The sequence below is a fragment of the Cryptosporidium sp. chipmunk genotype I genome, assembly GCF_004936735.1.
Source record: "Cryptosporidium sp. chipmunk genotype I strain 37763 chromosome Unknown contig_17, whole genome shotgun sequence".
NCBI classification, from domain to species: domain Eukaryota; phylum Apicomplexa; class Conoidasida; order Eucoccidiorida; family Cryptosporidiidae; genus Cryptosporidium; species Cryptosporidium sp. chipmunk genotype I.
The window spans coordinates 41,581-55,786 of record NW_027125614.1 but is presented as its reverse complement, the minus strand read 5'-3'; the positions used below and the strand labels follow the sequence as shown (position 1 = coordinate 55,786).

At 27.5% G+C, this 14,206-nt stretch overlaps 2 protein-coding genes across 2 annotated transcripts; both read right to left on the bottom strand.

Annotated features, from left to right (window-relative positions):
- Positions 1-294: 294 nt before the first annotated feature.
- On the bottom strand, positions 295-8,607 carry ELE39_001151 (HEAT repeat family; the record flags this gene model as incomplete). Its single annotated transcript, XM_067344190.1, has 1 exon — positions 295-8,607. One exon carries the CDS (start codon positions 8,605-8,607, stop codon positions 295-297), a length of 8,313 nt encoding a protein of 2,770 aa, XP_067200228.1.
- An 869-nt stretch (positions 8,608-9,476) lies between these two features.
- Positions 9,477-14,122, bottom strand: ELE39_001139 (patched family; the record flags this gene model as incomplete). The annotated part of the gene is made up of 4 exons (XM_067344178.1): positions 9,477-9,694; positions 9,757-9,994; positions 10,052-13,656; positions 13,735-14,122. 4 exons carry the CDS (start codon positions 14,120-14,122, stop codon positions 9,477-9,479), a joined length of 4,449 nt encoding a protein of 1,482 aa, XP_067200216.1.
- Between the last annotated feature and the right edge of the window lie 84 nt (positions 14,123-14,206).

Here is a 14,206-nt window from a genome sequence, read left to right as displayed (position 1 = left end):
TAATTTGCTTCTTTCCATCATCTTAATTCAACCAATCATGCTTTCTAATCCATTCATCCCTACCACTCCTTTTTTAATTCCACCAATAGACTTAAAATCGAATTCACTCATTTCTCCTAATCCCCAAAACTTCTACTTAATTAGTAAAAGAATAAAAAATAGTAAGTAAATAACAAAAACAAAAATGAAAGGAAAATCTAAATTTTATTTTTATATAAAATTACGTGTAAACGGTATATATAAATGCATGCATGCATTTCATTTTGATACCTCTTTTTTCTTATTAATAATTGATTAACAAAGCTGTTTGGAAATATCCTCTCCTGTTCTTTCTTCAATCTTTTTCATTATTGATTTAGTAATGTTAATCATTTCCTCAGAATGATCACTTAAAAGTTCCTTAATTGTTGGAAGAATATCTGATAAGTGAGACAAAATAGAAATTGAGCAGATTTCATCCTTCCAAAGCTTAAGCAGAATCTCTGCTGAAAACATTCTAACCTGATCATTACCATTTCTTATTTTATTTACCAATAATCTAATAATTCCAGCCAATATTAAATCATTGCTTCTAAAACACCTTATAGAATGAATCCAAATATCGCTTAAAATAAGATCCCATTGTTTTCCACACCCAGTTAAACCTCTATTAGAACCTGGTTCAAATAAAGCAAACATATCCAAATTTGTAATTATTGGATTCACTAGATAATCTTCTATTGAGTTTGGTACATCCTTTGATTCTTCATTTTGTCCTGATAAATTTAAATAAATCATCTTTATTAATATTAAATTATATATACCTAAATGGTACCAATACCAACCAAACTCATTATCTAAATGACTCAAATTAGCAATTTGTTGATGATTTGGCGATCTTTTACTTCGACTCTGAATATTTCTATATTGAGATATTGTAATGTTCTGAACACATGTTAAAGCATTCATTTGAGTTAAATCACAAATTGATTTTACATCCAATGCAACATCATCTATTAGACAATATATACCATATTCTCCTGTTGATTCAAATACTGCTAATAAAATTAAAATCCAAATTCTGCAAGAATATATATCTTTAACTAAACTTGAACTTTCTGAAGAAGAAATCTCTACATAAAGATCTCTTATTGCTTGCTTATTAGAGTTATTTCCAGTATTTGAATCAACAGATTTTTTTGTCATTGAACTTACTTTAGAAAGAAAGCTTTCTCCATTTCTATGAATTAATCTTTTTATTAATAAAATTAATTCTCGAAGTCTTTTAGCATTTAATTTTAAAACAAATACTGATATTAAGGTTGAAATACTTGATTCTAATCTCCAAATATTCAGATTTGAGTATGAATTACTCAACTTTAAGCCTGATAACTTTTTAATATCCTTAAAATCTAAATCAAACCAATTGGGATTTACACAAGCGTGTGATAATAATACATCTACTCCAAATATACTTGAAATAAAACCACTCAAAGATTCATTCTTTCTATCATCATTATTATCTATATTATATTTCTTATTTTCATCATCTTTCTCTTCCTCTGTTCTTTTTCTACCAGATAACTTTTCTTGATTATTTATAATCCTAGAATCTTGAAAATTCTTTTCAGATATTTTTAAATCATTCTCCTTAATTGAATGTAATTTTGAGAAATTTATTATTAACAAATTTATTAATAAAAGGTAAAATTGAGAAAATCGATCAACAAACGACTTTTCTGTTATCAATTTATTAGAATCCATGAAATTTAATGATAATGAAACAATTAAAACTAAACTGGCCAATTTTAAATAACATATATTTATTCCATAATCTGATAATATCTTTTTAGTACTGTTATTTTCCTCCAAACTCAATCTCGAAAATAATTCTGAAGAAATATCTTTAAGTGTTTGGCTATATATCCCAATAAAGTCCTCATTGTAAGAATGAGATGTTGGTGAACTTGTTAAATTACAATAAATTAAAAGAATTCTAATTATATAACTTTCCAAATTATCTTCTATTAATATTTCAGATGAAAAATTGATCTTCTTGTCTAATTCTTCTAAATAAAATTTCAACTTGAGATTACTATTATTATTCTTATGTTTATTTACCATTGATAAATCCTCAAAATGATAATCTAAAGATCTACCTTCCTTGTATTTTTCTCTTTTTGAATTAAATTTAGACTTTCTCATTCTTTCACTTTTTAATAAATTTGTTAATTTATTAATATCATAATACGATACCATTTTATCATGCAATAATACATTAATCAAGATCTCCTTTCTTATTTCTGCATTCATCATTACTGAACCTATACTTGAACCCAATAAAGTATTTAACAAGGCTAAATAAGGTATTAATAAAATTTTTCTTGTCTTAAAATCTTCATTTTCTCCATTATCTAGATCTTTATAACTTGAAGTTACCATAGAAATCAATATTGTTTTGACTTTTCTATCTTTTAAAACATTAATACTTTCTAAAATATTTGAATTACCATTCAAAAACTTTATAGTACAAATTGTATCTTCAAGAATAGTCTGTATTTCAGTTAAAATAGAAACTGTCTCAGTTTTTTCTAATTTTGAAATCTTTTCCAATAAGAAATTTTGAATCAATGGGATCTTAAAAACTAGTCCATATCCATCTTGTGTACTTTCATGACTCTTATAGAAATTCATAATTCTTAAAAAGATTAATTTACTTAATTTATCTCTATTTTTTTCTTCTCCATTTACTTTAACAACTTTAAGGAATAAATCTATAATATACCAATTCTTAATCCATAGTTTGAATTTTGATCTCAAATCCTCTTTTTCATTTTCTTCAGATTCTGAACCTTTTATTGTACCTATATCCATTCTCTCATCCAACACTCCAAGATCTTTTTGGTTTAATTTATATTTGGATGAAATTCTAGAATCTTGATTAGAAACCATATCTAAAAGGTAATGTATTTTATTAAATATTACAGGTTCTTGTTGGTCGTGGTTATTAATTAAAGAAGATTTAGAATCTATAAAAATTTTAATTCTCTTATCTAAACATTCTTTTAGAATAATACCCAGATAAATCATCTTATTACTTAATAATAAAGTAGAAAATCTTTTTCTTAAATTTTTTAAAACTTTAAAACCTGAATCTTTATATAAATTCCAATGAATTATTAAATACTTCTTCATACTATCATTTTCTATAATACTTTGAATTAATTGATCAATTTCTTTTTGGATGCTCTTAATAACATATTCTTCATTATCATTATAATGATTATCTTTTCCCTGCTCTAAATATTTATTTAATCCTATTGAATTCATTAAATAATCCTTTTCTAATTCATCAATTCTTGATTTAAGCCTTTCATTAATTTCAAGATCTGTCTCGTTACCATTTAATACGGTACCCAATTTTTTTAAAATTTTTTTATTCATTAAAGTTTTAATTAAGATTAAACTATCAAATAATTCAAGTAAATCTTGAGTTTGATTTGATTTGATTTCAGCACTTAATAAAGTTTTATTCAAGAAATAAATGATTGTTTTTGTCATTAATATAAGATTTTTCAAAATAAATTTTCTTGTCTCAAATTCATGATTATTTGTATCAAGATCTTCAAAATTCATTAAGATTTCCATTTCATTTTGAACATTAAAAAGCAAATCTTTATATACATTTGTTCTTGTATCAAACAAATTATTCTCTAAAAGATGTTTAATTAATTGTTCAAGATCTTCAGATTGAGAATTCTGATTTATATTTAAATAATAATTAATGATCATAAAAATTCCTTGAATATTATTAAACCTTTGTTTTTTTTGTCCATAAATAACATCATTATGAAGTTTCTCCATAAAGCTAAGTAATTGAAGTATTTGATTAAATTTATTTGTCTCGACAATTTCTTTAATTTGTTCGTTTACTAAGATCCTAAATAAGATACCTTTGATTCTTTCTTTACTCGAGTGATCAAAATAGACACAATCTTGTAAACTATGATTAACAAATAAACTGAGAGAATAAAATGTTGATTTTATTGCATAATTCTTTTGATCGATACCTCCCTGTGTATTTTTTGCCAAATTCATATAAATAGAAAATAAGATCTTATAGATTTTAAAATACGATTTTGAATAATCCATAAATTCTTTATTCTTTGATTTTATTTGAATACTTGAAAAAAGACTTGTAATAGAGGAAATGATCATAGGATTTAAAATAAACTTTGATATTTCATCTCTAGTATTAGTTTCTTCTGTAATTTCAAAGTAATTCAAAACTTCCTCTAAATCTTTAAATTGAGTATTCCTCAACTTAACTCCAAACTCTAATACTCTAATCAAGTAAATTTCAATCTTAATTAAAATATCCAAATCTATTTTTTCATGACCATTTATTTTAAATCTATTTCTATTAATCTTCAAATATCTCAAAGTTTGACAAATCAAATCTTTGTTAAATTTATATTCACCCTCTTTTTTATTTTTTAAGATTTCCAATGTAACTAAATTTAAATCACAATAAATCCATTCCAAGATAATTTGCTCATTAATTACGGTAACTGAATCATTATCACATTTAAATGTAGTATTAAATTCTTTAGAATCCTTTTGGTTTATACAATATTCCAATAAACCAATAATCAAAAGATCTAATTTTTCTATTGATTCTCCTTGAATATATTGAGATAAAGATACTTTTTTAATATTTTCTGGAGAATAATATATAATTTGAGAAATTACTCCAATCACAAAAGATACAAATTCATGTTCATTAATCAAACTTCTTGTAATTCTCTCATCCAAAACTGTTAATAATATTTCGCAGAAAACTTTTCTAACCAAAATATTCTCCTTAATAAAATCTAGATATTTGAATTCTTTCTCAAATCTTTGAATCTTGTTTAAAAATTTAAGAATTAGTTCATTTCTTGTCTTCATTTCTTCATCATAATCAATATACTTGACCAAATTATCAATTCCTTGCTTTAAAAATGATAATGCAATAATTATATTACCATCCAGATTTTCATGCTTAATTAGAAAACAATGACAAATTTCCATCAAGATATCATAATAATTTGAATCTATAATCCCAAAAACCAAGTTTTTTTTCACATAATCAGACAAAATACCATAATTTACACCAATATATTCCACAAATTTTGTATTTAAGACTATTTCAAAAATCATCACCAAATTTAATATTATTACGGTACCGGGTATATTATTAGATATAATATTGTCTCTAAAAATTGTCTCTAAAAAATTCTGATTTTTATTTTCAACAATAACTTCAGATTGATTATTTAATAATAAATCAATAACCTCTAAAACTTGATGTACTTTTGGAGCAAATTTATTTAAATAACATGATCTTAAGTTATTATCTTGATTATTTAAATGGGTACCGATATTATTATGATTTAATAAAATAGCAGAAAATTTTAAATTTGAATTCCCAAATACCATTTCTATATTAACTGACTGTAGTTTATCTTTGATTGCTTTACAAAGTCTAAAAGATGCCATTTTTATAGACATAGATCTTTGATTTAAGAATGCTGGTATTATTGCATAAGATAAAATATTATATAAGAAATTGAGTAGATTTGAGACAGGAAAAGTATTATTCTTGGAATCTTGTGAAATCGGTAGTTTTGAAGTAATTATCTCCAAAAAAGAATAACTATGACTTATTAATATCTCTAAATATACATTTTTTCGATAAAATGGTGAATAAGATTGATCATTATTAGAATTGTTTAAATTAAATGGTAAGTCACTTAGAGACAAAATGTTGAATAAGTTCCTTGTAAGATTGATGACCAAATCTGAGATCTTTTTATTTCTTGTTTCATGATTAGAATCAGAACAAGCATTAATAATTTGAAATAAAGGTAGTCCCAAATGATTTGCTGAAAGAATTCCAATATCTAAAGTATCTACCAATGAAATATTCAATAATTTGTAACAAAAGATGATATTGTCTCCTTTAGATGAGACAGTTTGTAAGGTGGATCTTAAAATGGCTAAGATAAAAGTACCAACTAAATGATCAGCCATTTTTTTATCATTCTTTGGTTTTATTGCAGAAGTGATGTAATAATAAAGTTTGTAATATAGAGATTCCAATAGATTGATAATTTGTTGATCATTATTTAAATGAATTCCAAATTCTGAAAAGGAGAGATTAGGTAGGATGTTGTTTGATCTAAGTTCTAAATTAAGCTTTTTTAGAGATAATAATATTAAAGAGAGTTCCAAATAGTTTATACTTGATTTAAATAGTATCTGTTTAAGATAAGCATTGATCTGGTCTTTCTTATAGATTGAAGCAAGTAATTTGGATGAAGTTATTTTGAGATCTTGAGAAAATGAAAGATTCTCATGTGAAATTAAGATAAGTAGAGAAATAAATATATCAGAATTCTCCATTAGAATTGAATCAAAATTATTCATTTGATTTTTTAACGCAAAATTATCATTCTCAAGAACAAGAGAAAGACTCTTAAATAGTTCCATAAGCTTTATCTGAAAATTTTGACCAAATATATGAGGAAATGTGGATTCCATGATTATAATTTCAATGCTAAAGTTACCACTTTGGTGACCTTCGAAATTAAAATCGGATGAAACTTCTTTTGAAAAGAACTCGAAAAGAGTAGGATATACTGTTGTCACTTTGGATTTAAAATAAAAAAGAAAACTTTTAAAAATTAAATTAATTCTCCATTGATATTTTGGATCATTATGGCTTTGATCTTGAGACTGGAAATCTTCAAGATCTAAAAATTGTGAAATTTGTATTGTTTGAGGTAGGCTTAAAATTCTTAAAGCAAATTCTTCATTAAAGTTATTGTTGTAACTGCTATTATCATTAAAAGAGCTGAGGAAATGTCTTAATGATAAGTCAAATATTCTTTTCTCAAAATGAGTCATTTCACTGGGATTATTTGAAGATTTCTTTATCAAATTGCTAATAATGTCCAAACAAGAATTCAATACTGAAATATCTTGGCTATTTAACAAAATTAAAAACATAAGTGAGCTTTCCCCTTCTTTAGATTGTAATATACCAGAACTTCTTTCTGCTTCTTCTCTGAGAACAATATCCACAAACGTTTGAGCCTTTTCTTTAAGTTGAAATAATTGAGAATCTGGTGATGAAGAAACATTTAAAGAAAAGCTTAAAGCAGAAAGTAGTTCTGATGGATAATTTAAATGTAGGATTTGAATAATATCTTTAAAAAATGGATTTTGAATTTGATTTTGTGAATATAAATCTATTAAGGTTAGAGTTATAACTTTAATCATTTTGGATTGCTTTTCATCCATTAATAAGTGGGAAGACAAATCTCCTAAACAATTTAAGATACTTTCAATAAATTTAACACAAGGTTTTGAGAATCTTTGATCTTGGATAATCCCAAAATTAATGATAGATTTAGTAATTAAAGTAAGAATCTGTAAAAAATCGCTTTCCCAATCTGATAATTGTTTAAAAGTATGACTAAAGGTGGCATAATTCTCCAATATAAATTGAGATATTTCAGGATCCAGATACTCAAAGTTAGATAATGTTCCAAACTGAGTTAAGATATGATTCATTAGTAGAATTGTCTCAGAAAGATAATTAGGTGAATTTGAATGATTTCTTGAAATAGATCTGAAAAGTTCATTAATCATTCTAATCTGAGTTTCATTTGAAAGCGCAAGAAGAGGTGTTGAAAGCTTATATAGTATACAATACCCTGTAGATCTTAATTCTTCGTATTGAGATCCTTTTAAACAAGTACCAAATACAATAATTTCAATAATATTTTCAAGAAAAACATGAAGATTCTTTAAATCTTTAGATCTGGACAAATCCTCAATAATTTCAATAATAAGCCAAGTTATTAAGTTAGTCAAAGCTATATTCTTGGTTAAATGAAAGATCTCTAATCTTTTCTCCCAAAATATGACGATATTCTTAAACAGAGTCGGATTTCTGATTAAAATTGATGAAAGGTGACTTCTGGAAGTGATTGCGGTTCTTGTAGTTTTAATTGAATCAACCAAACCCTTGATCTCACTGTTTTCTGGTATATCCAAAGTTCTAATTAACTGACAAAATTCTGACATATCGTGATATGGCAAAAAAGAGTAAAAGAGATATTCACCCAACAAAACGTTGATATCATAAGCCTGAATTAAATACTCTATACAGATCTTTGCAGAATCTAACAGGAAATAAGGTACCAAGAAATCTATTAATCTTTTCAACTTTCTCAACATTTCATCAGCTTCTTGCTCTGTCAACATTTGAATTGATGAAATATCAGTATTCTCAAAAAACTCATTAAAAGCTTCATGAGAGATTCTTGGATTTAGAGATTCTAGCTCCAAAAGTCCCTGCTCCCCAAGGTATCTTAATCGGCGAAGATCTTCATAAATTGGAATCTTATTCTCAGCTTTAACTCCCTTTTTCGCATGAAATTCTGTTCTACTAGTATCAAAAAGAAAAGAAATTCTTTCTTTTTTATTTCTGTTCACCTTCAAGGCCCTCTGGGATAAGAAAGCTAACTCATTGTTTCTTAACTGAAAATTTATCTGCTTCTGTAACTCAGTAGACATTATATATTATTTACTTCTTCTCACCTTCTTTATCACTCTTTATAATAATTACTCATAAAATTCTAATTCTGGAAAAAAACTCACAAGAAATATCCTGTCTTTATTACCTGCTTGAGCTCCTTCTCTCTTTTTTTAATATTTATTTAAAAAATATTTAAAAGAAAAATATAATCTATTTTCTAGTTTTTCATTGACATTTGTTATATTCTTGATACCTCTTTTGGCGCGCTGCTGCATTCCAATTAATTACCGGTATGTAGTTTAATAAACAATTTTTCATTGCCATTTTTTTCCCTCAAAAAAGATTTATTGTAATACTTTTAAATAAATTTGTATCTCTCCATTCAATTTTACGCTTTTTATACTAGCTTTGATACTACCTTTGTTAAGGCTAATCTTTTTTTAATCCGTAATAATTAGCTTCAAAATTTAATATAATTAATACTTGATAGAATAAACTTGAAAAAAGTGTCAATTATTTTAATTGTAATACAATGCTACTAAAGTATTAACTAGTACTTGTATGATATATGTAATAATAATAATAATTGTTATTATTGCATGCAATTTAAGCATTGTGTAAAATAACTCTTAAATCAAGAATTTTATTTTAACCATATAAAATTACTTATATACCATTATATATTAATCATTGAACGATAGAAATATAGATATGAAAATAAGGCCAAGAGATTAATATTAGTCTTAAAAAATAAAGTAATTAATCTTTAATTGCTATACTTTTATTCAAATATTCGAAGGAATTGAAATTATTATTCAATATTACTCAGTGAATAATGTTTAAAAAAAAAGATGAAAATTGAAGCTTCCCAAAAGTGCTTAAACTCGGAAATATTAATTTTAATAAATCATTTATGCTGAGCTTTAGTATATTTGATAACATCCATTGGACCAAAAACTGTAAGAATAACTGGAAGAATAATAGCACCATAACAAATTCCAATACAAACAACCAAAGTCATCATCTTGTAGAATGTTTGAAGTACATATGAATCTGAGAATGCCAATACAGTTACTGCAAATTGAGTTGACATTGCTCCATGAAAGATTGGAATTCCCATTAATCCTTAAGTTAAGGAGAGATTTATTAAATATTTAAAGTAAAAATTTGAATTTATTTAAACTTACCCAAAGTCTCAATAACTCTTGTATTTCTATCTTTACCAGAACAATGTGCAAAACAATGGCAAATATGAGTAGAATAGTCAACAGAAATACCAATAGACATAATTAAATTAACCATTGTAAGCATATTTAATTGAAGTCCCCATTGTGCCATCATTCCAATAATACATACATCCACCATACATAGAATAATAATAACAATGATAACTGAAGATATACTCGGCATTAATATTAAGGAAGCCTGAGGATTAAAATATAATATGATGAATTATTTTTTTTAATTAAATATTAAACTTACAAGTAAAACTGCAATTAAAGCACATCCCATGTTATATAATGTTTGAGGAAGTATTGATACGTCACTTTCATAAAATATAAACAGCGGACTGTAGGCAATTGGATCTTTAACTCCCGGTACAGAATCCATAATTTTTCTAATATCGGTCATATATTTTCCTCTAACAGAAGTATCTGGGAGATAAATTGGGATCAGGACAGACCTCCAAGCCTCCAGTTCTCCAGTGTTTTGATTAAAGACAAAATCATCTTCAAAGTGGCGATTATATGGGGAACTAATAAACGCTTTAAGCATTTTTGAATAGTCAACAGAATTCTTTGGGAGCCCTTTAATTAATAAAGAATCATAGAAAGCAACCATTCCGTCAAGTTTAATTTCAGTAAACCAGGAATCATGTATCTTTGTCTGTAATTCTTTATAATCACGAATAAATGAGTCGTCCCACCAATTATTATTATTACTATTATCATTGTCTCCTAACTTTTGTGAAGCCTGAAACATCATATATGTAACATCTCCGTACTTATTGAATAACTGCTCATGGTTGACATAAAACTTGTAAACCTGGGAACTCGGAGGAGCTAAAACCTTTAAATCAAGTCCCATTTTAAGTTTCACTGAAGAATAGATTGAAACAGCTAGGAAGATGGATGCTAAGATGAGTATAATAATTCTGGTTGAAGTCATTGTGAGAAAAGTCGCATAATATTTAATTACAAATCTTCGACTTTTTCGACCAATATTTTGCTTTGCCTCCATTGGGAAAATGGTTAACTCAGATCCTGATGAACTGGACTCGGATTCTGATGAAGAACTTGAGGATGTAAAGTGGGAATCAGTTGGCTGAAGATTGTTTTCTGAGAAATAAGATTCTTCTGAATTTGGAGAACTTAACAACGAACTTTCAGTTTGGTTTTTTGGAACCATTCCTTGATCTCTTTTAAGTTGTTCCGCAGTATAATCAGAAACTTCAATATTCTCAGTAAGTTGAATAGAGCTATGAGCATTCGATCTTCCTCTTTTGTAGTGAAGTAATCTAGTATCTAAAATATCAGCAAAATTTGGGACCACTTTCATTTCTTCTGATTTATTTTCATGTTTGGCTTTATTATGCTCATTTTTCTTTTTATTAGATCTTGAGTTACTTTTTTCCGATTTAGAAAGGCTTATTAATTTATCCTTTAATTTATCGATTTGATTAAGTGAATTCAAATTATTTGAAAAATCCTTTTCATTGTTTTCCAAGTATTTCTCAGATCCTAAATTTGAATGTACTTGTCTTTGAATTTCAAAGATATTTTCTTTTGACTGAACTGATGATGTTTTGTTGCTAAAAAGGGTACTTGGGGATCCTGAATTATTCAAATAAGTGGTTTTTTGGGTCTGGTCTTCACTTCCAGGAGCTTTATTTTTATATAATATATTAATTTGGCCAGTTTTAATAATAATTTCCTCCTCATCTATTGGACTGTTTATCGATGCATCCTCAAAATTATTTGAAATCTTTGAAATCTCAATTTCATTTGAATCAGTATTTTTGTTAATAGAAGATTCATTTTCTATCAAAATTAATTCTTGTGTATCAACTTTTGAGTTATTAAAATGCTTATATTGGGAAACCAAGAATCCAATTAAAGCTACAGTTGAGAACTTCTCAACTGGTATTTCCATATCAGGAACTAGTGGATCTGGGTATTTACGATTTGCAAAGAACTCTCTTCCAAAAATTTTGATCATCTTTTTTTCCTCGAGTCGTGCATCAATGCAAAGTACTCCCAGTAATATTGTTAGGCAGGTTACATAGCCGAATAATAATCCAACGAAAGTTAAAATGCAGAAATTCTTGATTGCTAAATATCCTGCAGATGTTCCAATTGCAAATGATAGTAAGTTAGTCAAAGTTGTAAGAGAAATTGATAGGCCACAATCTCTGACAGCTGAAACAATCCTATCTTCAGCATTCTTTAATGGATATGTCATATTAAACGAGTTAATTACGACAAAAGAGTCATCCATCCCAACTCCAAGTACCAGAAATGGAGCAGCTGATGCCGTTGATGTATGTTCTAAGCCGGCCAAATAGCATAACCCTGCTCCTCCAATGAATGCCAATAAAGCTGCAATAGCACCACAAACTCCACTAGTTGCTCTTGAAGTATATATATTGCTCCCATACCCAACAGTCCAGCCATAAATTAGTAATATAACAACAAGGGAACCAATAATTGCAAAATCCTTTGGAGTATGTATATAAGTCTGTTCTGTGAGCTCATCACTAAGAGCTCTTCTTGCATTGTAAAATATTGAAAGTGGAGCATTGGCTGTATCTCCTTTAAATAAGTACTTGGTTGCTCCTTTACTTATCCTCTTAATATTTGGAATTGTAGATGATGGTTGCCCATTTTCTGTCTTATTTTTAATATGTACTCTTTCAGTTTCTGCAATATAAATATCATCCAGATCATCATAAACTAAATCATCATTTTCTAAATGTTCAGTGCCATTCTTTTTCTTAACATTCTTATCACCTGCGTATGCTTGCGAACTAATATCTAATCCATTAGAAAATGCCAAGAAATTGGATCCATCTCTTAAATCATCTCCATAATCACCTTTTTGTAACCTTCTCTGTACCTTTTCACAATATTTCATGAATTGCTCCTCCCATCTGAACGAGAACCTCTTCATTTTATCTTGATCTGAAAGCTGATATTCTAAAATTGCTGCTCTAGAAGCTTTTACATGATCTGTTTTTTTTTCGTACTCCATTCCTGTTGGTGAAAGCCACATATCAGTTCTAAAAGATTGATAGGTTAAAGTGTTAATTACATAAGGAGCTGGAATGGGTTTCCCAAAATCTTTTGTATCTTTGTACATCCACAAAATACCAGATGGACGTCTGCATGAGCCACCTTGAACTCTCGCACAAACATGACTAAAGTTAAATTTATACTTTTTCACAATTTTTCCTGATGAATTCTTTTCTTCAACAATTTGTGGTGCAATGTACTCATTTCCTGTAAACATTTCTGTATCCAGATAGTGTTTTTCATTTTTGTCTTTTGTCTTAGAATTACCGTTCGAATCAGAACGAGTACTGTTTTGACTACTTTGATTATTACTCCCAAATTTCTTTTTAAAGTTTCTTTTTGCTCCAAAACCGAACTTATGGCCTGGAATCAGCTTCCTCTTTATTAATTCATATTCTTCAATACTATTCATTTTTACTATTGGACTTTCTAGAATGCTTCTTAAGTGACCTCCGTCCTCCGAAGCCGTATGGTTTAAATGATTCTCTTCTGTAGCTCTTTGCTTTGATGATGTACTATTTCTTAACTCATTATATGCTTCCAATAGTTCCTTTGCTTCACCCTCATCCAGTGTAAAAGTTAAATTCATTAAACCCTCATGAAAGCTCTTCATTATATGCAAGTTCTCATTCGTAATGACTGAACCACCACTAATTGACTTGAAAATCACAATTTCATGTCTTGTTCTTGCACCTGGAAATGCTGAATTATAATAATTCTCATCATTTTTTGCTTTGCTATTAGGCAGAGCGAATTGTCTCTCAGAATCCTCAACGGGATGTCTAAATAAATGACCTAAAAGACGAATTATGCGTTCCAAAAAATTACGTAAAAGACTTCTACAGACTTTTAGTATTTATAATAAAAACTTACCTATACCCAAAAAAAGGCAAATTAATGTTACCACGATGATTACTGCCAATGAATGTCTGAATACAAACCTCGAATATACCATAAAAAATCTTTCAAAGTAGTTCAAAGTTATCATTTTCCATTTTCCATGAAATATTACATCAACACACTTTTGGAGAAGCTTAGCTGGCATTTTTATCTTTTCTATTGTTGACTTTATAGTTAAAAAGCTACTCTGTGAATCCTTTATCATTCTTTTTGGCTTATTTTCATCATCCTTAGTTGCAAAGTTTATATTTTCTTTCGCCAAACTAGTCAAATCTGACTCACAATGAACATATACCCCAACATCATCTCCGTTTCCTTTTCCTTTATTCTCTGTATTACTTGATACATTTGATTCACTCATTTGAGAAACCTTTCTTTTTCAAGAGATTTCTTTACTTAAAATGGTTTTATCCCCTATTATTTCATGTGGAAGTTTATTTAACCT